The following is a 26,681-nucleotide window of genomic DNA, read 5'->3' as shown; positions in this document are numbered from 1 at the left end:
AAAATCAATGCTTTATTCAAAAACTTACATTCAGAAGTTGCTAAAAGCAATCTTTTGATAATAAACGTGTGCTAGTATTCTTAAATTTATCAACTTACTCTGGTTGACTGGCCAATGAAGAAAACTGCTTGTTTCCCACCAACACCGAAATATGAAATGTCACTGTTCAGGCTGCGTGGCACCACAGATGGACGAACATATCCTGAGTGGTCACTGAGGAAATAAGAATAATACTTTCCTTTTGAAGAGAGAAATTGATAATCTGTGGAATAATTCGACATCAACTTAATATTTTGCTTCTAAAATAGATATAACTCACTGTAGGCTGAAGGTAGCAGACACCAACAGAATCAACAAACTTATTCGTAAGGCCAGTGATGTTGTGGGGGTGGAACTGGACTCTCTGACGGTGGTGTCTGAAAAGAGGACGCTGTCCAAGTTGCATGCCATCTTGGACAATGACTCCCATCCACTCCATAATGTACTGGTTAGGCACAGGAGTACATTCAGCCAGAGACTCATTCCACCGAGATGTAACACTGAGCGTCACAGGAAGTCATTCCTACCTGTGGCCATCAAACTTTACAACTCCTCCCTCGGACTGTCAGACACCCTGAGCCAATAGGCTGGTCCTGGACTTACTTCCATTTGGCATGATTAACTTATTATTATTTAATTATTTATGGTTTTATATTGCTATATTTCTTCACTATTCTTGGTTGGTGCAGCTGTAACGAAACCCAATTTCCCTCAGGATCAATAAAGTATGTCTGTCTGTCTGTAAGTCATTCCTACCTGTGGCCATCAAACCTAACAACTCCTCCCTCAGAGTGTCAGACACCCTGTGCCAATAGGCTGGTCCTGGACTTACTTCCACTTGGCATGATTAACTTGTTATTTAATTATTTATGGTTTTATATTGCTATATTTCTTCACTATTCTTGGTTGGCGCGGCTGTAACGAAACCCAATTTCCCTCGGGATCAATAAAGTATGTCTGTTTATTACTTACTAATTGTAATTAGCAGATTCGTCTAATTTGATGCTGAGTCAACACAGAAATAAAGAATTATATAATTAGTGCCACTGTAAATGAATAGAAAATATTTATCTAATTGTTAGCCTGACTTCACAGTATATAAACTAGACAAAAACTCCAAGACACAGAGAACCAGTTCTCTGTGATTTAAATGATTCAAGTTATTCAAACCTATGACTTGTTAGCGCAAGTCTTACCCTGATAACATGTAGGTCCAATACCAGGACCAACATCTACATTGTAGCAGGATGTTCAAGAAAAAACCTACCGGTATTTTTACAAGGATACAATATATATTATTACTACTACAAGGTTTATTTTAGAAGTATTGAACTTTATTTATCCAAACAAATGACAGTATCTTGTTCAATCCTTGCTACAAATCCAATTCTTTATATATTTCCTCTTATTTCTGTTTCTAAAGATAACACATTCACATTGAGGTAAAGGCCATCGTGCAGCAGTATCCCTACAGCACTCCATTCTGTGGCCATTCTTCATGAGCAAAACACTTATGATTGTAAATAAGCAACTCCAGAAAGAGAAAAAATGTTTGTAAACTCGGTCCTGTTGTTGACTACATGTAAACTACTTTAAAAAGGGTGTTGGATCCAGTGGCAATTCCAGGATTTCCAGTATGTGTAGGGTTTTTGTTTTGCATTTTATTAAAGCCCCAAATAGTTTTTCACCCAGGGAAAATCATTTTAAATTACTTGGAAAATCACATCAGTACCGGTTTCCATTTGAAGGCCACTTGATGATGAAAAGCTCTACGTATTTAAACAGCAATGAGCAATATGAACCAACATCTTCATTCAAATTAACTGCATTTTCATATAAGAAACAAACCTTTCAACGTCGTCCTCAGTTCTGGTGAACTTGGAAAGCCGATATACAGCCCAGTTGTTAAGTTGTTTTGATGTCATTCCCCTCCCGTTGTCAATTACAGCCACAGCTGGCTTACCTTGAGATTCATCAAACAACTTAAAAAAACGACAAATAGGCAACAGTTAAATGACAATCTGTAAGCTGGACACAACTGAGAGAATATGGACAATAATTGTACAGAAGGTGCAGATATGAAATTGGAACCTAAATATGAAATCATACATTAATGAAAAGCACATAAGGTCAAGCAGCCATTTGCACCAGTTTTTTTTTAAAAAGTCCCATACATCAGTTCTTTCTCCATAGTTATATAATAATTTTCTGTATGCATTTTTTACCATTCATTATAAATTCACTTCCAGGGTGCTAAACACTGTTGACCTGAAGCAGAAGCTCCCATTGAAAACAGATGAAATCATCAAATATCTGGTTGTAGCCTGCTACTGCTGAGAACCATAACTGCTTAATGTAACTCAAGGTTTTTTTGTTTATTATTTCATTGTACTGCTGCAGTAAAGATATTTCACAAAATATGCTGGTGATATTAAACCTGATTCTGAATTCATATACAGACATAAGAAACAGGGTTAAGCCTGCTCAGCCATTCAATGAGGTCTTGTTTGATCCATATCTTTGGCCTCAATATCATCTTCCAGCTCCTTCGTCAAATCTCTTGAATGTCTTGTTTAAAATGTCTTAATTCCTGCTTTAAATATGTTAATGATTCTGCCTCCACAGTTCTCTAACCATCAGAAGAAACTCTTTCTCACCTTAATCTTAAATGGTTGACCCTTCATTCTAAAACTGGTTTTAGACTAGTTTCAGAATGATGGGTCAACCATTTCGAATCAAACTGAGAGGGAATTTTTAAGTCTATAAAACGTAGGAGCAGAATTAGGCTATTCGGCCCATAGTCTGCTCCGCCATTTCTTCATGGTTGACCCATCTCTCTCTTAACCCCATTCTCTTGCCTTCTCACTGTAACCATTCACGCCCTGACTAATCATGAACCTATCAACCTCTGCCTTTAATGGACCCAATGACCTAGCCCCCCCAGAGCCGCCTGTGCCAACAGATTCCACAGATTCACCATCCTCTGGCCAAAAAATTCCTCATCTTGGTTCTAAAGCAACGTCCCTCTATTCTGAGGCTCTGCCCTCTGGTTCCAGACTCCACCACCACAGGAAACATCCTCGCCACCTTCACTCTGTCTACGCCGTTCAACATTTCATAAGTTTCAATGAGATCCTCCCTCAGTACTCGCTGAAATTTAGGCCAAGAGCCATCAATCACTCTTCATATGATAATCCTTTCATTCCCTGTCTTCTCAGCATCCACCCCGAATACTACATTTCAGTAAGGTCACCTGTCATTTCTCTTTTCACATTTGTATTGGAAATGTCTTAACCCACAGTGCAATCATACTTTTAAAATACCTTTTTTGGCAAAAGTCTACATTTTACAGCATGGCAAATAACTATATGAAATTTGTATTTCAAATATAAACAAGCAGCTATCAAAATTCATATTGGAAATGATTTTCAGAAAGTAGACAGTTGTAAGAAACAGTTTGTGAAGCTTTTGCAAGTACCTGGTTTTCTGCATTTATTACTCATAAAATGTGGTCTGATCTTCATTTATGTCACATAGACAAGCACAATCTGCCTATACTAATAACACAAATAACAATTGTACTTGTCAAGACTTTATTGAACACATTGTTTAATCATTCACAGTCAAGGGTGGAAAAAGTATGTGAACCCTTGCATTTAATAACTGGTACTACCTCCTTCAGCAGAAATAACCTCCAACAAATGATCAGACTTGCACAACACCGGGGAGGAATTTTAGACCATTCCTCCATACAAAACTGTTTCAGTTCATCAATATTTCTGGCATACCTTGCTTAAACAGCCCTGTTCTGGTCATGCCACAGCATCTCAATTGGGTTAAGGTCTGGACTCTGACTTGGCCATTCCAAAACAAAAAATTCTTCTTTTTAAACCATTCTGTTGTTGATTTACTCTTGTGTTTCAGATCATTGTCTTGTTGCATCATCCAAGCTTCAAGTGACAGACCGCTACCCTGCCCATACTCCTGTATGATGTCTTGATACAACTTGGAATTCATTGTTCCCTCAACAATTTCAAGTTATCCAGGCCCTGTGGCAGCAAAGCAGCCCCAAACCATGATGCTCCTTCCACCATGCTTCACAGTTGTTATGAGGTTTTGGTGTTGGTGTGCAATGTCCTTTTCCCTCCAAACATAGCACTGTACATTTCTGCCAGAAAGTTCAACTTTTGTCTCATCCGTCCACAAGATATTGTCCCAGAAGCATTGTGGAACATCCAGGTTGCCTTTGCAAACTTGAGATGTGCCGCAATGTTTTTTTTTGGAAAGCAGTGATTTCCTCTGTAGTGTCCTTTCATGAACACCATTCTTGTTCAGTGCTTTTCTTATACTGGACACATGAACAGAGAACAAGTTCTCAAGATTTCTGCAGGTCTTTTGCTGTTACCCTTGGGTTCTTTTCCACCTCCTTCAGCACAGCACATTGTGTTCTTGGTATGATCTTTGCAGGACACTCACTCCTAGGGAGAGTAGAAAGAGTACTGAATTTCCTTCATTTGGAGACTGTTTCTCTTATTGTGGACAGGTGAACACACAGGTCTTTAGAAATGCTTTTGTAGCCTTTTCCAGCTTCATGCATCTCCACAATTCTTCTTCTAAGATCCTCTAAAAGTTATTTTGATTGAGGCATGGTGCACATAAAGAGATCTTTCCCAAGAAGTGCAGGCTCTGTCAGTAACCTGACTTTGTGTGTCTTTTTTATAGGGCAGGGCACCTCTACAGCCCTCACTTCCTATCTCATCTCATTGATTGAAACACCTGACTTCAAACAGCTTTTCTAGAAGGCATTACCCCAGAGGTTCACATACTTTTTTGAACCTAGACTGTGATTGTTTAACTGGTGTACTTAGTATTGATGAGAAGAAGTGCGCATGACACGGCAACCCCCGATTTAACCCGAGTTCAATTATGGGACAGTTTACAATGACCAAATAACCTACAAATTGGAGTACCCAGAGGAATCACATATGGTTACAGAGAGAGTGTACAAACTCCTTTCAGACAGCAGTGGGAATTGAACCCTGGTACTGTAAAGCGCCGTTTGTGTGTTATTAGTTCAGGCAGATTCTGTTAGTCTATGATTTTGACTTAAATGAAGATCAGACTACATTTTATGAGTAATTAATGCAGAAAACCAGGTAACTGCAAAGGCTTCACAACCTTTTTTTCTTGCAACTGTGTATTGATGTAAAATTTAACATACATTCTACTCACCAGTCGTACTTGTATGGTGCGAATACCTTTGTTGTTTGCTGTTGCTGATAATGAATTGTCTATTAATTCAGCAAAGGCAAAAGCTGTTCATGATGAAAAAAGTAAATTATTTTAAAATAATTGAATGCTAATCTTTCTAGATCAAGAAATTCTGAACAAGCAATATACAACTGTACACTGTACAACTGGTGCTAGTGGAATACTTACGCAAAGGAGTCTGTCCTTCACTGGCATAATATTCATACATGCCACTTTTAACCAATGTATCATAGTGCGGAAGAAAATCAATTCTTTCCCTTGTTGCTGAGGGCAGTGTTTGGTCTGCTGAATAAAGTATATACAAGGTGGTTCCATCTTTGACATATTTATCTAAAATTGGGGAAAAAATTGGGATACATTTCCAGTTAATAACCAGCAACCTAATTATTTGTATGTAGCCAATGGTCCATTATGTTGCACAATAATGAGTTCCTACTAAAAATGAGCCTCAGCACCTCTTTCAAAAGTCATAGATGGTCAATCTATTCCACAAGGCTGCATACTCATTTTAAATAAATTTCTTGTTTTACGCATGGTAAAGAACAAACCTACAAACCACTAGAACATTAAATATGCATATTTAAAAACACCCTTAAGATTGTGTAATGAAATTACACACAAATTTGATTCACCAACTCTGAAATAATGAATATTCAATACTGCAGCTTCCCTTAATTAATCTGAATCGAAAAGGCAAATACACCAGGTTATACTTAATCAACATGAAATCAGAGCTTCATTTTTTATCTGCTGAGTTATAGCACCTGTTTGCAAGTTTAAATATTTTCCACATGAAATACCGGAACTGAATAACAACAGTTATAAGGAGGAAAAATACTTATACACTCAGCATCCAGCATCCCAAGCAAACACTTGCTTTTTAATAGTTTTTTTTCTGGGAAACAAAAAAACTACTCAGTCATATTGCTTCCTGCATCTCAAAAATGTGAGGGAAATTCATGCACCTGATTGTATGTTGCCATTTTTCCATATCTACAATGGTAAGGAACATTTTCAAAAGCAAAGCCTTACTAAAAGGTTCGCCAGTCGAGTAGAGAGAACATCACTGGTGAAAGCTATAAGCTGTATTTTAGGGAAACAGTACTACAGAAAATATTAATGGGCTAAGACAGAGCAATGGGACTTCTTACTGCATTCTCAATGAGGCTTTCTTGCAGTTGTGAAGAGTCATCAGTTGATTTAGCTTATGTGCACATATATTCGTTTTGATTAAGGATTTTCCTTAGTTTCTGAATTTGATCAATTTGTATTTAATTTCACTCATTGCAGCTACAATTTTATAAAGCATCAAGTTTAGTGTTATCTGACAGGCTGTTCACTTAAACATTTTTTGAATACCTAGTACCATGATCCTTTACCAATTGACAGTACAGATCCTGAGTGGACTAATTTTTAAGAGTCTAAGTGAGAAAAGACAAGTGAAATGTCAAGATTGTGTCCCTAACCAGAATCTGTAAAATTCAATTAGGCAAGGAATAGGATAGGTCTTGGTCATCTAATATTCTTTCTCTCAGTCAGCCAAACACACACTGGAGACAGAAGGGACTTTTTCATCAATGCCTCCCTTTGCTGAAAGGTTGTTAGCAAGATATGGAAAATGAGCCATGTTTTGTTAAGTTCTCATCATGGACCTTAGTGCTTTGTGGGGATTGGCAGAAATTGATTAATTTTGTTCAGATTAATGAGGCAAATATTTGAAGCATGCTTTAATGTAAAGTATTGTCACTACATCGTACCAAAATAAATAACCTGGTTTAAAATGAACTTACCAAAGTTTTGACTTTTGACTTCTTTTCTATTTGTTGTTGTAATTACAAATTTATTTTCTTCAGCAATTTCAAAAGCCTAAAAAATTACAAAAGAGACCGTTATAGTTGACCAGAGGAAGCCCCTATATACCAAACACAATAAAGTCAGCATGATGCTACAATTTGGCAATGTAGTGCAAGGTCTTCCTATCATTATACAAAGACTGCAACTATATCAATATAAACTGGAGGGGGGAGGGTGAATCTTCAACACCATGCCTCTCCTGAACCTGTCCTTACAAAGACAGATGAGAGACAGAAGACAGTAGAATAGTGACGTTGAGATAATACACATCATTTAAAATATGATCACTTTTGCAATTTCTACAAGACAAAACTTCACGTCATAAATGACTGTGACCCTTGACCTGAGAATCCCTGCAGCAACTGGTGACACTGTGATATCTGTCTCAGAGGCTGACATCAGAACATCTTTCAAAAGGTGAACCTTCGCAGAGAGTCAGGCCTTGATGGTGACCTGGCAGGGCACTGAAAACGTGCCAACCAACTGGCTGGAGAGTTCAAGCAGTTCTCTATCTCTCACTGCTGCAGTCGCAGGTTCAAACCTACATCAACAGGACATCAATCATATCCAAACCCATAACGAGCAGGGTGAGCTATCTTAATGACCATTACCTAGTGGCACTCACATCTACTGTGAGGAAGTGCTTTCAGAGACTGGTCATGGCTAGAATTAACTCCTGCCTCACCGAGGACCTAGAATTGCTGCAATTTGCTTACTGCCACAATAGGTCCACAGTGGATTCAATCTCACTCAGCTTAGGAACACCTGGATGACAGCAATATCTACATCAGGCAGCTGAATATTGATATAGCTCAGCGTTGAGCATCATCAACTCCTAGTTCTAATGAAGAAACTTCAAAACCTGGACCTCTGTACTTAATTCTGCAAAGTGAATCCCTGACTTCCTAACTGGGAGATGACAGTCAGCGCAGATCAGAAATAACAACTCCTCCTCACAGACAATGCTTAATCCACTGCTCTTTCTCCCTAGTCATGACTGTGTGGCTAGGCACAGCTCAAATGCCATCTATAAATTTGATGATGATACAGTTGTCTTTGGCAGAATTTCAGATGGTGACGAGGTGGTGTTCAGGAGTGAGATGGATTGGCTGGTTGAGTGGTGTCACAACAACAACCTTACACTCAACTTCAGTAAGACCAAGGAACTGATTATGGACTTCAAGAAGGGCAGGTCAAGAAAACACAAACCAGTCTTCATCAAGGAGTCAGCAGTGGAGAAGCTTCATGTTCCAGGTGTGAACATCACAGCATCCTGGACCTTACATATTGGTACAATTATGAAGACATGCCAGTAGCTATATTTCATTAGAAGTTTGAGGTGCTTCAGTATGTCAGTCAGGACTCTAGCAAATTTCTACAGATATACCTTGATGAGCATTCTGAACTTGTTTCCATCACTGTCTGATATGGAAGCACCATTGCACAAGATTGGAAAGAGCTACAGCAAGTTGTAAGCTCAATCTGCTCCATCATGGGCACTAGCCTCCCCAGCATCCAGGACACCTTTAAAAGCTGATCCCTCAAGAAGGGAGCATCCATCATTAAGGACCCTCAGAGGACACGCCTTCTTTTCATTATTATCATCAGAGAGGAGATACAGGAGCCTGAAGACCCACTCATCATTTTAGGAACCACCTCTAACCCTCTGCATCTGATTTTTGAATGGACGACACTACCACAGTATTTTTGCTCTTTTTGCACTACTTATTTATATTTATATTTCCTATTGTAACTTATTTTAAAAATATATCGCCCTGTATTGTTACCACAAAACAACAAATTTCTTGCCATAGATCAGTAGTGATAAACCTGATCCTGAATTTTTTTCTCAGTCAATGAGAACCACAACAGCGTACTGATGCACCATATATTCCATCCAATATATCAATGTGCCCGAACATGCACCAAAAGGCTGAATGGACTACTTTTGAATTGAGATGTAAGAATTAATCCATGGGGTGAAGATACAATTGACTTACACAGGAAACAGCCTGCAACATTATCCATAGTGCCAGCGAATAATGCAACCAACAGTGATGTACTGTTGATAATTCACAGTACTTCTTTCACTTCTTCTTTCCAATATGATTCTACCACTAAGATGCTTGTGATTGGAACCTGTGTGTTCCATTTTGATGGTATGTTTTGGGACTAATTGAGCAATCTGGCACTTTGCTGTTTCCAAAGAAGTTCGGAGAGATTTGGTGTGGAGTGTTTGTGGGCTCGAAGCCATGATCGACTCCATTGCTTCCCTCCAACTGAGGCATCGAGCATAGTTGAAGTTGACAAGGACGGTCAGTGCCATCTGCCTGCGTTTGACTGGTCTTCCTCTTCCTCTCGCTAGCTGCTGTTGAAGCAAAGTGCAGGAGTCCTGGGTTCTATGTTGCCAGGATTAACTGGCAAGGCTGTGGACTCATTTTGGAACACTTTGAAGTTCATGTTGCATGTGTTCCTGGATCCTTTATTTGCTGTTTGCGAGAGGTTTCATCAGGGCAATCGATGAGGACTGGAATGGCTCAGCAAAGAATGGCCCTGCGGTCTGCATTGACTAGTGGTATGACACTGAACTGGACTAAACTGAGCACTATTGGACTCCTGGCTTGATATTTGACATTCTGTGTGTTGTTTACTCACTTTTGCCATTTGCATGATATGTTCTTTTTTCATGCATTGGGTGTTTGATATTTTCTTAAACTGGATTCATGATGTTTCAGTTTCATTACTGCAAGGGGGAGGACAAATCTCAGAGTTGTATTCTGTATATGTACTGTGCTAATGCATATTCTTTGAAGCTTTGGAGCCCTTATTCTGCTTGCTGGAAGCAAAAAAGGATACACTCAATGATCTAGAAAACTCCATTACTTTCCCTTATGTACCAGCTCTCCATTTATTTGTCCAATTCCAAATTCAGTACTATATAGATCTTATTTTAAACTAAATCTGTTGACATTAATATCACACTGCAGGAAACAATGATCAACTGAATTAAAAAGTGTTAATGATCGCTTACCAGACCATACTAAAAGCTGGTCGATAATGTTGTGCAGATGTATGGAAGCAGCTAGAGGTTACCAGCACACCAGAACCTCTCCTCTATGTAGCAGGGCTTCTCTGCAAGTCCTAATCTAAGTGATTAGATATACAGTGGCATGCAAAAGTTTGGGCACCTCTGGTCAAAATTTCTGTTACTGTGAATAGCTAAGCGAGTAAAAGATGACCTGATTTCCAAAAGGTATAAAGTTAAAGATGACACACTTCTTTAATATTTTAAGCAAGATTACTTTTTTATTTCCATTTTTTACAGTTTCAAAATAACAAAAAAGGCAAAGGGCCTGAAGCAAAAGTTTGGGTGCCCTGCATGGTCAGTACTTAGTAACACCCCCTTTGGCAAGTGTCACAGCTTGTAAACACTTTCTGTAGCCAGCTAAGAGTCTTTCAATTCTTGTTTAGGGGATTTTCGCCCATTCTTCCTTGCAAAAGGCTTCTAGTTCTGTGAGATTCTTGGGCTGTCTTGCACGCACTGCTCTTTTGAGGTCTATCTACAGATTTTCGATGATGCTTAGGTCGGGGGACTGTGAGGGCCATGACAAAACCTTCAGCTTGTGCCTCTTGAGGTGCAAGACAAGCCCAAAGCACAGTTGGAGAGGTGTTCTTTTCAGGAAATTCTGCACCCTTTTTTCTCCAAACATACCTTGCAGCCAAAAAGTTCTATTTTAACTTCATCAGTCCACAGGACTTGTTTCCAAAATGCATCAGGCTTGCTTAGATGTTTCTGTGCAAACTTCTGACGCTGAATTTTGTGGTGAGGACACAGGAAAGGTTTTCTTCTGATGACTCTTCCATGAAGGTCATATTTGTGCAGGTGTTGCTGCACAGTTGAACAGTGTACCACCACTGCAGAGTCTGCTAAATCTTCCTGAAGGTCTTTTGCAGTCAAACGGGGGTTTTGATTTGCTTTTCTAGCAATCCTACGAGCAGTTCTCTAGGAAAGTTCTCTTGGTCTTCCAGACCTCAACTTGACGTCCACCATTCCTGTTAACTGCCATTCCTTAATTACATTATGAACTGAGGAAACGGCTACCTGAAAATGCTTTGCTATCTTCTTGTAGCCTTCTCCTGCTTTGTGGGCATCATTTATTTTAATATACAGAGTGCTAGGCAGCTGGTTACAGGAGCCCATGGCTGCTGATTGTTGGGACAAGGCTTGAGGAGTCAGGGTATTTATAAGCTTTGAAATTTGCATCACCTGGCCTTTCCTAACAATGCCTGTGAACAAGCCATAGCCCTAACAAGCTAATTAAGGTCTAAGACCTTGGTAAAAGTTATCTGAGAGCTCAAATCTCTTGGGGTGCCCAAACTTCTGCATGGTGCTCTTTTTCTTTTTTTCACTCTAAAATTATACAAAACAAAAATAACACACTAATCTTGCTTAAAATGTTTAAAAGAATGTTTCATCTTTAACTTTATAATTTTTGGATATCAGTTCATCTTCTACTCACTTAACTATTCATAGTGTTAGGGTTAATGTTAGGGTTAATTCGAGACTGCCATTACAGGTCAGGAGTGGCTCACGTAGTATTAGGAGACCGGAATGCGAGGGAGGGGGGGAAGCAAAACTGGGGATTCCGCTACACCGAAACTACTAGTGTCACGCGATTCAGTTAACAAAAGAAACAGGTAACTCGTGAGTGTATGGCATCGGGCCAATAAGATGGACACAAGTGCCCGATATTACCTAATATGTAGCGGGGGGTTGTGCTGGGGGGAAAAGGGGTATAAATAAGAGCAGATTGTAAGGGGAAGACGGAACGCGCCTTCTCCAGCGACTCCGTGTATTCGCTGTGCCATTTACGAATTCTGCAATAAACCCAAGTTTTGTAATATTCCGGTGTTGGTTGTCTCTCTTCCTAAACGAACACAGGTCAGAATTTCAAGCCCAACATTTGGTGACCCCGACGTGGGGAGGGAGAGACAACACAGGCTGGCGGGTCCAACAGCAGACAACTTGCGGCCGCAACCTCGACTAAGGTCAGGAAGTGCCTGTTATATCGAAGACTTCCACTAGATAGTTAAATCACCGAGTTAGATCTTGTCTGCTGACGGATCCTCACCAACCCCAAATTACCCTGGGAGAGATCATTCCCGGTGCAGAATCGTGACTGGTAAGTACTAACTCTTATCTGTCTTTAGGAAGATCCTCCGCCCGTGGAAAAGTCTTCTGAGTGAGGGTACCCGCCGCCCACGAAGGGCATAAAAGTCTCAGGAGTGAGGAGGAGAAAAGTGTCGCGGTACACCGTAGTACACAGGGATACTGACGGCGCCTACCTTAGACTGGTTGTTAAGAGGAGAAATCTCCCACGCGAAGGTCAGGTTTTGAAAGGCGACCGTCCTACATTTGATCCTCTCTGTGTACTAGGGAGCCATGGAGCACTTCAATTTCGAGTTACCAAAACTCAGACATTTGCGTGTTGAGTAACAGAGTATATGAGAGTTTTTAGAAATATGGTAAAATTGATAACTGTGCGAGTTCAATAATCTAACAGTGAGTAGCCGCAGGGGTCGGACACCATCAAGGTAGGAGTGGAAGTGTTCCTCCGAGGCCCGGGGAAGCTCACCTGGAATGGAAAACGGTGGCATGGTCCATACCCTGTCACCGAGGTCTCCAACAGGGCATTAAAAGGTAAGAAGGGAGGGGGACAATAACTGGCATCATTTTCTACTGGCTAAATAAGACCTCCGGCAAGTGGGGAGCGTTTCTGGGACAGTCGGCTCTAGGACTGTCTATTTCAATTGCTATCTTTATCACGTGTGGTTGTTGTTGCATACCCTGTATCAGGACCCTAGTCATCCGGACTATAGATCGAGCCTTGACTGGAAAGAATGGACCTCCACCGGCGTACCAGGCACCCTTGTTCCCGATGGAAGGGGAGGACACGGCCCTCCCGGAAAGCGGACGCACTGGGAGAACACGGACTGGAATGGGCCGTACAGAGGGGGAAATTGAGAGTTGCTTTTGAATAAGTCTTTTGAAATGTTGCATGCTACTTGTAAAAATTGCGGATGTTTAGGGAACCCCTACCCATATTTTGTGACCCTAGGTCGGACAAATCAGGATAAGCAAATAGGGAGGACACGCCAAAGAGTGCCGGGGGACGCTCACCTCCCTGCCTGATCCCGACAGCCGCGGAAAAGCTTGTAAGGGATGTGGCCTCTGGGAGGCCAAGGGAGGGAGTGTTAGGGTTAATGTTAGGTTTAATTCGAGACTGCCATTACAGGTCAGGAGTGGCTCACGTAATATTAGGAGACCGGAATGTGAGGGAGGGGGGGAAGCGAAACTGGGGATTCCGCTACACCGAAACTACTAGTGTCACGCGATTCAGTTAACAAAAGAAACAGGTAACTCGTGAGTGTATGGCATCGGGCCAATAAGATGGACACAAGTGCCCGATATTACCTAATATGTAGCGGGGGGTTGTGCTGGGGGGAAAAGGGGTATAAATAAGAGCAGATTGTAAGGGGAGGACGGAACGCGCCTTCTCCAGCGACTCCGTGTATTCGCTGTGCCAGTTACGAATTCTGCAATAAACCCAAGTTTTGTAATATTCCGGTGTTGGTTGTCTCTCTTCCTAAACGAACACAAGGCAGAATTTCAAGCCCAACAATAGTAACAGAAATTTTGACCAGGGGTGCCCAAATATTTGCATGTCACTGTACATTGTATCAGGCCCCCTCATCTCACTACAGTCAGCCCTCCTTATCCATGAGGGATTGGTTCCGGGACCCACCACAGATACCAAAATTCGCAGATGCTCAAGTCCCTTATTCAACCTGTTATACTGAGTTGGACCTTAGGACCCAGCGGAACCCAAGACCTTATTTAACCTGTCTCAGTGTGGTGGACATTAGGACCCAGAGGAAGAGATCTGAATCCGCAGTGTTGCTGTGCATGAAAATAATCACGATTACGATTGAAAATTAAGTGGAAATAATAAAAGCGATTGGAAAGAGGTGAAACGCCATTGGAAAAGCGTTAGGCTACGTTGGTCAACAATCGGAACAATTTTAAAGGATAAAGTGAGAAAGGCTGTGCCCCGATGAAAGCTACAATTATTACTTAGCAACGCAGTGGTTTAATTATTGGATTTTGGGTTTTTGATCCTCCACATCAACCCGGCATAGTGGAGAGCGCACTCCATAGCAATCTGACACTAGATCAAACTCGGGAACTTCCCGAGCCTGGCACTGAAACATACGTTCTTAAGTGTTTTATATGCATAGAAAGGTAAAATATATACTATATATGAATGCAAACGTTTGACTGACGCTAAATAATACCAGATGTACCTGTTCTGACTTACTTAGTAAGAGAACCTCCGATTTTTTTCGATCCCGATCCACGATAACCCACGCACATCCTCCCGTATACTTCAAATCATCTCTAGATTACTTATAATACCTAATACAATGTAAATGCTATGTAAAATAATTGTTATTCTGCATTGTTTAGGGGATAATGACAAGAAAAAAAGTCTCTACATGCTCGAACAAGTGCTGGAAGAGCACTTCCGGGTTTTTGCGATTCGCGGTTGGTTGAATTCGCGGATAAGGAGGGCCGACTGTACTTGTTATTTAAATGTCAACAGATTACAACCAGCTTTTTTTGCTGTTAAACCAGTTCCTTTGGTGCAGGGAGGGAGGCAAGTGTGAGGTTTAGTGTAGGAAAACTATCTAAGATCGCGTTAGAACTTAGACTTGATGTGGGATCAGTGACCTCTGAATTAGCAAGGAAAAATGAAGTTACTTTGTTATAATATGTTTGGATTCTTAAGTTTTTGTTTTTGAAAATACTTTTATTTTCTTTAATACTCCCAAGTTTTCCAGTATCTCCAAATGTCATACACATTCAAGAACTTAAAAGCCATTTGCATTGAAAAGGGCAGAGGTGCAAGGCTTTGCAAACAGTCAAAAAGGAGGAACCGTTTTTTCAATGAAGATATCATCATTTTATCACAAGAGGCCCTGTCCCTATGCAGACCACATTGCAAATGTTGAGATGCTTTATTCTTGCATGATTGGTCCACTGTATTAACACTACAAATGTCTAGGCTGCGAACTGCTGGTGATGATTATGAATAGGGAGAAAGATATAGTCCAATGGCAACTAACCAAGCTCGAGACAAGTTCATTGTCCACACCACACAACAATGGAAAATATCTTTCCAGAAATTATTCCTTGAATTTACTTTAGGCAGTCTACTCAAATCCTTTTGATAACCCAATTCTTATGCCAGAAACCAACTTTGTGACAAATATCCATGACAAATAATCTTTCCTTAAATAAAAACCAAGACTGTAGGAAATCCAGGATGTATAGTTGCATTCCACTCCTCTACTCATCCTTCAAGCCATTTCATACTACTTGCTTTCTCAATAATTTTTACACAAGCATTCCATCTCAATCTGTACAAATTATTTCTCCACTAAGTGTTCAAATTGCCACTCTCTTAAACTGACTATATAGTCAGCATAACAGTGTGGAAAAAGGCCCTTCAGTAAAAGTCACCCATGCCAACTGCAGAGTCCTTTGCCCACTTTTGGACCATATCCCTCCAAACATCTCCAATCATAGTCATAGAGCAATATGGCACAGACACAGGCCCTTTATCCTAACCAGTTGATGCCAACTACTGTGCCTACCCAATTTCCTGCCTTCATCCCAAATCCCTCTAAGCCCCACCTCTCCATGCACCTATCCAAGTATTTCTCAAATCATACTACTGTGCAGGCAGTCCCCGGGTTACGTACAAGTTCCATTCCTGAGTTCGTCTTTAAGTCGGATTAGTACGCAACTCGGAACAAGTACATCTGGTATTATACAGCGTCAGTTAGTCAAACGTTTGTCTTAATATATAGTATATATTTTGCCTTTCTATGCATATAAAACACTTAAGAAACATATGTATTCCAATAATTAAACCGCTGCGTTGCTTAGTAATAATTGTAGCTTTCATCGGGGCAGGCCCTTTCACATGCTCCATTATTCTCACTTTATCCGTTATCCTTTAAAATTGTTCTGACCGTTGACCGACTGTAGCCTAACGCTTTTCCAATGACCAATGGCGTTTCACTTCTTTCCAAATGTTTTATTATTTCTACTTTATTTACAATTGTGATGGCTTCCCATCAATGGAACAGAAATGGGTGACGGGTCTCGAGTTCCACCAGGTCCTAAGGACCACCATACTGAATTCCCGGGTCCTAAACTCCACCGCACTGAGACAGGCTAAATGGGACAAGTGGGGGCTGTGCTGGATTTGGGCATTTGATCCTCCACAATATTCCGTGTGAGAATTTAAACTGGAGGTGGCAGTGTTATTTTTTACAAGGTCGAGTTGCAAGCTTGACATCAAGCCGGCAGATGGTACAGGAGTCACTGGATCGACATTAACCCGGCACGGGGGCGGTCTATCACTGGATCGAACTCAGAAATCTCCATTCTCGAGCCCGGCGCTGATCTCACTGCGCCACCAGCCCACCAGAGCGGGAAGGGGGCGGGGTCAGGGTAAAATCTTACTAAGAAAAAATTAAGCCAAATACAAAGTTAAACACTCAACACAGTGTCAACGGCAACGACTTAAAATGGCGGACAGCGTTGTGATCCGACTTAAAATGGCAGAAGGCGTTCTCCTTCCTCGGTTCGTAAGTACGAGTTGTCCGTAAGTCGGACGTTCGTAACTTGGGGACTACCTGTACCTGCCTCAACCACTTCCTCTGGCAGCTTGTTCCATGTACTAACACCCTCTGCATATACAACTTGCCCCTCCGGTCGCATTTAGAACTTCTCCCTCTTACCCTAAATCTACGCCTCCTAATACTGGATTCCACTTCTCTGGGGGAAAGAAGACTGTTACTATCCACCTCTCAATTCTAACCATCTCTATAAAGATATTCTCCAATGTTATAAAGAATAAAGACCGAGGCTGGACAACCTCTCTCTATAACTCAGACCTTATAGTTCTGGCAACATTGTCACAATTCGTTTCTGCACTCTTACCAATTTAACCAAGTCTGTTCTATTACAAAGTGACCAAAACTCTGCACAGTACTCCAAATGTATCCTCACCAACAACTTGTACATCTAGAACAACTTGCATTTTTCTTGTGATCGCAAAACCCTGTTAGACTTTGGGAATGTCTGGTTCATTAATGAGACCGACAGTTGGGGAGCTGCGTGCCCCAGGCCCTCATGCCGCAGCATCACCTGTTGCAGCCGCTCAGGGGAGGAGAAACCAAAGGTGGTGTGGGAGAAAGCAGAGGCACAGTGGGCATGCTGGAATCCATCTGGGTTGGGGGCTGTCCCCTCCCATTGGTGCTGGATTCTAGTGTTTGCTGGCAGAAAGACAAGCTGGAATGCACTTGTTTGCACTGAGGGTAATAAGGAACTGCCTGGTGCTTGTTCTTGCAGAAACATGGCCCCAGGGAGCACCCTGTGCACCATCAATTTTCAGGCCATGCCATTCAGTGACTTAAGAGTTATAGAGTCACAGAAAAGTACAGCATAGAACCGGCCCTTCGGTCCATTTAGTCCATTTAAACTGCCTCATCCCATCGACCTACACCTGCACTTTACCCATTCATACCTACTATCCATGTACCTAATCAAACTTCTCTTAAAACTTGAAATCCAGCTCATGTGCACCACTTACGCTGGCAACTCATTGCAATCTCAGCACCCTCTGAGTCAAGTTTGTCCTCATATTCCCCTTAGACTTTTCACCTTTCAACCTTAACCCATGATCTCTAGTTGTAGTCCTACCCAATCTCAGTGGAAAAAGTCTGTTTGCATTTATTCTATCTATACCTCTCATAATTCTGCATACCTCCATCAAATCTCCCCTCAATCTTCTACGTTCTAAAGAATAGTCATAACCTATTCAATTTTTCCTTATAACTCAGATCCTCCAGTCACAGCAAAATCCTTGTAAACTTTTTCTCTATTCTTTCAACCTTATTTACATCTTTCCTCTAGGCAGGTAACTAAAACTGCACACATTACTCCAAATTAGGCATCACCATCGTCTTCTACAATTTCAACATCTCATCTGTACTCAATACTTTTGATTTATGAAGGCCAATGTACCAAAAGCTTTCTTAATGAATCTAACTACCTTTGACACCACTTTCAATGAATTATAGACCAGTATTCCCAAATTCCTCTGTCTCCCACACACTGTGTAAGACATACCCTGGTTGGTCCCAGTGAAGTGCATACCTCGCACTTGTCTGCATTAAATTCCATCTGCCATTTTTCAGCCCATTTTTCCAGCTGGTCCAGATGTCTCAAGTTCTGACAGTCCTGATGAAGGGTCTTTGCACGAAACATCGCCGCCTTTTCCACAGATGCTGCCTGGCCTGCTGAGCCCCTCCAGCATTTTGTGTGTGTAGTTCTGATAGTCTTGGGCTCCTGCAATTTCTGCACTTGCCTCCCACAGGGTCTGAAGGAACACCTTGTCAGGCCCTGGGGATTTATCCACCCTAACTGGCCTCAAGACAGCAAAAACCTCCTCCTCTGTAATCTGTATTGGGTCCATGACCTGGCTTCCTCTTTGCCTCACTGCTATATACTATCTCTGTTTCCCGCATAAATGCAAATGAAAGGCTATCTGGAAAAGAAGATTTAAATAATAAAATAACACTTTAAAAAATCCATTTAAGATCTCCGCCATCTCTTTTGGTTCCATGCAGAGATTACCATTCTGATCTTCCAGAGGACCAATTTTGGCATTTGCAATTCTTTCTGCTCTATCTGTAGAATCCCTTGGGATTCTCCTTCATCTTATCTGCTAGAATAACCTCATGCCTTCTTTTAGCCCTCCTGATTTCTTAAGTGCTCTCTTGCATTTTTATATTCCATAAGTACCTGCCTATGCCTGCTGTGCATATCCTTTTTTTTCTTAACTAGGGCCTCAAAATCTCTTGTAAACCAAGGGTCCCTAAATCTGTTATCTTTACCTTTTATTCTGACAGGTACATACAAGCATTGTACTCTCAAAATTTCACTTTTGAAGTCCTCCCACTCACCAAGTACACCTTTGTGAGAAAATAGCCTGTCCCAATCAACACTTGTCAGATCCTTTCTGGGACCATCAAATTTAGCCTTCCTCCAATTTATAATCTCAACACGCAGACCAGAATATCCTTTTCCATATTTACTTTGAAACTAATGGCATTAGGATCACTAGATATAAAGTGTTTCCGAAAACAAACTTCTGTTGCTGCCCTGTCTCATTCCCCAAGGGTAAATCAAGTATCACACTCTCGCATTGGGATTTCTATGTACTGATTTAGGAAACCTTTTTGAACACATTTGACAAAGTCTATCTCATCTAGTCCTTTCACAGTATGGAAGTCCCAATCAATATGTGGAAAGTTAAAATCACCTACTATAACAACCTTGTGTTTCTTGCAACTGTCTGTGATCTCTCCACAAATTTGTTCCTCTAAATCCCAGTTTGTTGGATGGCCTATAATATAACCTCATTAACGTGATCATACATTTCTTATTCCTCAGTTCCACCCATAAAGCCTCGCTAGATGAGTTCTCTAGTCTGTCATGACTGAGCACTGCCAACATTTTCCTTGACTCTCAATGCCACCCCTCCACTTCTAATCCCTCCCACTCCATTGCATCTACAATGGGACCCAGGAATATTGAGCTGGCACTCTTGCCCCTCCTGCAACCAAGTCTCATCAATGACACAATATCATAATTCCATTTGTTGATCCATGCCCTGAGCTTATCTTCCTTTCCTACAATACTTCTGCGTTAAAATATACACAGTTCAGTATATTAGCTACACCATGCTCAACCTTTTGACTCCCGATTTTGTCTAAGGTCTTAACAACATGTTTCCACAACCTTTCCACTATCAGTTCTGGCAGTCTGGTTCCCAACCGCCTGTAACTCTGGTTAAAACCCCCATGAAGCTCTAGCAGATTTTCTCAACAGGATATTAGTCTCCCTCAGGTGCAAACCGTCTCTTCTATACTGGTCCCACCTTCCCTGGAGCAGAGTGCAATGATCCAAAAATCACCCTCCTCCTGCTAAACCAACTCCTTAGCCATGAGTTAAACTGTATGATCTTCCGATTTCTGGCCTCACTAGCACATAGCATAACCCTGGGGGTTCTGTTCTTTAACTTAGCATCTAACTCCCTAAACTCACTTTGCAGAACCTCTTCACTCTTCTTACGTATGACACTGGTACCTACTTGGACCATGACCTCTGGCTGCTCACTCTCCCACTTAAGAATCTGCTGACTCGATCCATGATGTCCCAGACACTAGCACCCGAGAGGCAACATACCATCCAGGAATCTCATTCTCGTCCACAGAACCTCCCTAACAAATACCCTGCCACCACAACTCACCTCTGCATCCTCCTTCCCTTCTGAGTCACAGAGTCCAACGGTGCCAGAGACCTGACTGCTGTGACTTCCCTTAATAATCCACCATTTCCCTTTTTGCCCAGGACATTCCAATTTCAAAATTCTGTTTTTCCCCTATACATCTATACTGATTTTGTCTACAATACTCTTCAAAGTGCATTCTACTAGCAGCAGTATTTTTTATAATGTCAGAATAACAAAGCTACATCCCAGTTTACCTTTATGTTTGAATAAGACTTAAATAACCAATATTTTTTATTCTATACACATTATGCTTGTCTCCCCTATAAAACCTCAGGAACATTTGATGTGTTGGTGTTTACTCTAGGGTTTTATTTATATTTTATCTTTCTATTGTTAATTTCATAAAATTTGTATTTTATTGCAAGGACAATTAGCATGTTTATTTTATTGACAGCTGCCTTGCTTTTGTGTCTCAAGTTTTTGCATCTGTCAGGTACAACATCCCCTACAAGTCTACATTCATGGTCTTGAAGATCTTTCAGCATTTGCTTTCCTCAAGAACACTACTTGGCATGCTGGTAGAAAATCGAAGAACAAGGGAAAAAAAATAAATAAAAGTGGGATTTAAAAAGATAGATTCACTGAGTTTTAGGAACATAATATCAAAATTTGTAATCCAAGGAGCTTAATGCCCAAAACCACAGCGATTCTACAGGAGCTGGAAATCTGGAGCAATACGCACAAAATGCTGGAGGAACTGTAAAGTCATGCGACCATCTACGGTGGGAAATAGTCGCGATTCTGGGCAGAGACCTTGAACCACAGATGCAGCCCGACCTGAATTCCTCCAGCATTTTGTGTGTGTACCTTAAAACCACGAATCGTACAAAACTGGAAATGACCATTCTAAAGGCACTGACACTTCATTTTAGCAACTTGTTTCAAGGCATCATCCAGAACGAGTTGCGCACTACGTCAATTCCACTGAAGCACACGGAAAGAGGGCCGGAACTTGCTGAGAAATACCAGCAGACCTGTTCTGACATTAACCGACTCCGACAGTCGCAAGGTGCCCGGGAAAACCCCAAAACCTTTCCGTCCACTTTTCACACTCCAGTGCGGTTCGGGCCATCGGCGGGGGAATTTAAAACACTGCAATGAAACCGTAACTGCAGGGAATCTCGAGACGAACATCTCCCCCAATCTCCTATTTACGTTAGTGAGTTTAAGCATCTCTTTCAGCCTCCAGGGATGAAGCAGACCAGTGGTGCTGAAGGTGATCAGACCGCGGGGATCCCCGTGTTTTCCCCTCCCTCTATTTACCCGACACACGGCGCTCCTGAACTCGGTGTACGTGCTGCTGCTGCTCAGCTCCAAGGATTTCTCCGAAGAGTCTCCTAGGCGACGATCGAAGATGAAGATTGTTTTATTCTTGTCTTTGTCTTGCTCGGCTTTCGCCGCGACCACAGGACGCGGTGGTGCTGCAGGTGGCGAGTCCCCCGTTCCCCCACCGCTCTCGGCCGCCGCCGCCATTTTCAGGAACCTCTAGCTCGCCGCAAGAACCCAGTTTGATGGAAACCCACGTCACTTCCGTCACACCGACAATCGGTCGCAACTGCCACTGCACGAGCGAAGGCGCGCTCTTTCACCGTCCAACGTTGTTTAATGTCATCTCCAGTGGACAAAGTTCAAAGTTATTTTTATTATCAAAGTACATACATGTCACCATTTTCATTTTCTTGTGGGCATACTCAACAAATCCATAGAATAATAACTATCACTATCAATGGGATGTTCAGCCAGAGTGCAGGAGGCAACAAACTACAAATGCAAAAAGAAATAATGATATAAATAAGCGATCAATTTAGAGAGCATGAGATGAAGAGTCCTTGAAAGCCAGTCACACACAAAATGCTGGAGGAAATCAGCAGGCCAGGCAGCATCTATGGAAAAGAGTATAGTCGACATTTTGGGCCGAGACCCTTCATCAGGACCCTTGAAAGTGAGTCCACTGGTTGTGGGGACATTTCAATGATAGGCAATGAAGTTGAGAGAAGTTATCCCCTTTGGTTCAAAAGCCTGATAGTTAAGGGTTAGTAACTGTGACTGAACCTGGTGGTGTTGATCCTAAGGCTCCTGTAGCACCTTCCTTGTGGCAGCAGCAAAAAGAGAGCATGGGTGGTGGGGGTCCCTGATGATGGATGCTACTTTCCTGTGGCAGCATTTTTTGTAGATGTGCTCAATGATTGGGAGGGCTTTAACTGTCATGTACTGGGTCCTATCCACTACATTTTATAGGATTTTCTGTTCAAGGGCATTGGTGTTTTCATATCAGGGTCTGTTACAACTAGTCAATATACTCTCCACTACACATAAAAGTTAGTTAAAATTTTAGATGCCATGCCAAATCTTTGCAAACGCCTAAGGAAGTAGAGGCACTGTTGTGCTTTCTTCGTAATTGCACAATCTTTCTTTGTAATTATGCGAGTGTAAAGGAGAACGAAATAATTGTTACTCTGAATCCAATGCAGCAGGTAAAAAAACACAATAAGATAGAGAACACAATAATAAAAAATACATAACATAGCTTATATACATTGATTGTATGTCCACAAGGTGATGCTACATATAGATATGCATAAGGTGACTAACAGGAACTCTGAGAGTTGACAATGACATCTGGGGCAGAAAGAAAATAAGCAGTTTGATTCATTTTCTCTTGGTAGACAAATACTACTTTTGTTAAACATCTTCCCTTTTAATCGGCATTAGTCAATTTCAAAGTTTCTCCTTAACTAATTAGCCAAGTCAATGCTGTCCAATTGCTATCTCCAAGCAGCGTACATAGCACTCATCAGTTTCATTTGGAGCTTGATAACAAATTTAGCACAATTGAGCACATACCAAGTCATGGTAGTCACCAGCTGGTTTATGACCACCATTGTAGTCCAGTGGAAAAGGAATTTCTATTGTATTTCCAGCTTCATCTAGAAATGTTGAAACTCATTAATTCCAGAGTGCTGCAAATTTATGATGTCTTTACACTCAATCCAACATGTCTAATCCAATAATAGAACTAAAATCATTAAATATCAACTCATTCAGTTTTTTTCTCTACATGTCTCATTTATTCATTATTTTCTGCTTTAAGTGTCAACAGATGGAAAAATTTGATGATACGTAAAGAAAATTACATGGTTGAAAATCATTAAATGCTGCTCTCCAGATCACAGACCTTGATGTTTTAATAGAGCTAAGGAAAAATTCAGTGTTTTAACTCTATTATATGATATAAAGCAAATCCAGTCGTACTTAAATAGAAGTATTCTGTGATTTTGGATATATGCAAACACACGTCAAAACAAAATTCACTTCTAACTTGAATTCACATGTTTCAAGGTTTGATTTTGTCATTTAAAAAAAAAATTGGATAGGTATATGGACAGGAAAGGAATGGAGGGTTATGGGCTGAGTGCAGGTAGGTGGGACTAGGTGAGAGTAAGCATTCGGCATGGACTAGAAAGGCCGAGATGGCCTGTTTCCGTTCTATAATTGTTATATGGTTATATGGTTTTCAAAATTCTTACTTCAGATAGATATATTATGGGAAGTATTCAAGTCAATCAGACTAACATATAAACATAAATTTAAATAGCGTGTTTGAAATTGCATTGAAACAATATAATCATGTTTTATATTGGAGAATAGTGAATACTTTAAAGACACTTTTAAATGCTTTCTGCTATAATGAAATATATTTTATAGCATTCTCTTATTTTAGTACTATTGTTTTCAACAGCACTGCAACAATGAAGTATATCAAAGATCAAAGTGTATTATTTAAATGAGCTCCAATCTCCTTATCTTATTACTTTTTTTTACAATTACCCTAAATATATTTTTCTACACGAATTTAACTCTGTTCATGCAACATGAATATGATTAAAGGGTATTGATTAATTAGAATTGGGTTGCTCTACTGTGTATATGAAGTTTATCATTATAGGAAAGTATTATGTTGATCACAATTCCACTAAAATATAAGAAAATATTTATTTGCAACTACATTTTCAGCTTGTTAGAGTAAGTACAGTGCTTACTTATAGTCTTCTGTCTATTTAGAGCCACAGAGTCAGAGAACAGTACAGCACCTTTGAACCTTTGACTCAGATTAGGAGAAATGGGCAAATAGATGGCAGATGGAATAGTGTATTGGGAAGTACATTGTCATGCACTTTGGTAGAAGGAATAAAAGCACAGAATATTTTCATCAGTGAAGAAAATTCAAAAACTCGATGTGCAAAAGGACAGGAGTTCTTGTGCATAACACCCCAAGGGTTAATTTGTAGGTTGAGTTGGTGGTAAGTACGGCAAATATAATGTTAACATTCATTTTGAGAGGACTACAATATAAAAGTAATGATATAATACTCAGGCTTTATATGACACTGGTGAGGCCTAACTTTGGAGTTTTGTGAGCAGTTTTGGGCCCCTTATTTATGAAAGGATGCCCTGGAGGGTTTGAGTCGCTGCTGTCATAGGGGCCACTGATTCTAGTTGCTGCTATCAGAGGGGCCACAGGTCCAAGTCTCTGCCGTCGGAGGGGCCACTGCTTTGAGTTGCTGCCCCAGAAGGGCTGCTGGTTCGAGTCGCTGCCATTGGAGGGGTGGCTGGTTCCAATCACAGCCCTCGGAGGGGCCACTGCTTTGAGTCGCTGCCCCAGAAGGGCTGCTGGTTCGAGTCGCTGCCATTGGAGGGGTGGCTGGTTCCAATCACAGCCCTCGGAGGGGCTGCTAGTTCGAGTCTCTGCTGTCAGAGGGGCCGCTGATTAGAGTCGCTGCCATCGGAGAGGCCAATATTCTGAGTTGCTGCCCTCAGAGGGGCTGCTGGTTGCAGTCACTGCCATCAGTGACTTGGTTCCAGTTGTTGCTGTAGAAAGGCCGTTGGTCCAATTCACTGCCCTCGGAGAGGGCCACTGGTTTAAGTCACTGCCCTCAGAGGGGCTGCTGGTTTGAGTCGCTGCGTTCAGAGGAGCCACTGATTTCAGTCTCTGCTGTCGGAGGCGGTCACTTGATCGAGTCGCTGCTATCGGAGGGGCCGCTGGTTCGAGTCACTGACCTTGGAGGAGCTGTGGTTCGAGTCACTGCTGTCAGAGAGCCCGCTGGTCTGAGTCACAGGCCTCAGAGGGGCCACTAGTTTGAGTCTCTGCTGTCGGAGGGGCTGGTGGATCGAGTCGCTGCCATCAGAGGGTGTCACTGTTCAAGTCACTGCCCTTGGAGGGGGCCGCTGGTTCGATTCGCTGCTCTTGGAGAGGCCACTGGTTCAAGTCACTGCCCTCGGAGGCGCTGCTGGTTCGAGTCACTTCCCTCAGAGGGGCTGCTGGTTCCAGTTGTTGCTGTTGGAAAGGCCGCTGGTTCAAGTCTCTGCCCTCGGAGGGGCCGCTGATTCGTGTTGTTGCAGTCTGAGGGGGTCACTGGTTTGAGTCGCTGTCCATGGAGGGGCCGCTGCTTCGAGTCACTGCCATTGGAGGGGCCACTGGTTCATGTTGCTGTCCTCAGAGGGGCTGCTGGGTCAAGTCTCTGCCCTCGGAGGCGGCCACTTGTTAGAGTCGCTGCTGTCGGAGGGTCTGTTGGTTTGAGTCACTGCTGGTTCGAGTTGCTGCCGTTGGAAGGCGCCACAGTTTCGAGTCGCAGCTGTCAGGGGGCCACCAGGTCCCTATGCTCTTGAAGATGTTATTGAAATTCTAAGATTTGTGGATTGGACTGTAGTTCATATTGACCTCTTTCAGTTCTATGTTTCTTTTGTATTCTCACTCATTCTTTCTTGTTGTCAATTGGCAGGTTGTGGGTTTTGGTGATCTGTTAGTTTTTGTGCAAGGGAGGGGTTTGGGGGTATTTGGAATTTGTGAGTTTTAATTTCTTTTTCTTTTCGTACGAGGGGGAAATTGATGTCTTTTCCTTCCACAACTTTTATAGTTTTCTGTATTCTATGGCTATCTGGAGAAGAGACAAACTTCAGAGTTGTATTCTGCGTATACTTCAATAATAAAATGAACTCTTGAACCTTTAGCACTACAACTCAGAA

General features: G+C 41.6%; 1 protein-coding gene across 2 annotated transcripts in view; it reads right to left on the bottom strand.

Moving 5' to 3' along the window:
* The window catches only part of smchd1 (structural maintenance of chromosomes flexible hinge domain containing 1), a 185,485-nt gene extending 163,321 nt beyond the window's left edge, over positions 1-22,164 (bottom strand). For both annotated transcript variants that reach the window (XM_073043659.1, XM_073043666.1), the window contains exons 1-6: positions 21,921-22,164; positions 7,101-7,176; positions 5,479-5,640; positions 5,272-5,354; positions 1,888-2,021; positions 99-213 (exon numbers count right to left, since the gene is read on the bottom strand). In XM_073043659.1, the coding sequence (XP_072899760.1) occupies positions 99-213; positions 1,888-2,021; positions 5,272-5,354; positions 5,479-5,640; positions 7,101-7,176; positions 21,921-22,130 (780 nt within the window). In that variant the 5' untranslated portion in view covers positions 22,131-22,164. The remainder of the gene's footprint in view (positions 1-98; positions 214-1,887; positions 2,022-5,271; positions 5,355-5,478; positions 5,641-7,100; positions 7,177-21,920) is intronic.
* Between the last annotated feature and the right edge of the window lie 4,517 nt (positions 22,165-26,681).

This window comes from Hemitrygon akajei, chromosome 1 (assembly GCF_048418815.1).
Source record: "Hemitrygon akajei chromosome 1, sHemAka1.3, whole genome shotgun sequence".
NCBI classification, from domain to species: Eukaryota; Metazoa; Chordata; class Chondrichthyes; order Myliobatiformes; family Dasyatidae; genus Hemitrygon; species Hemitrygon akajei.
The sequence above is the reverse complement of the archived record's forward strand: the minus strand, read 5'-3'. Positions and strand labels throughout refer to the sequence as shown.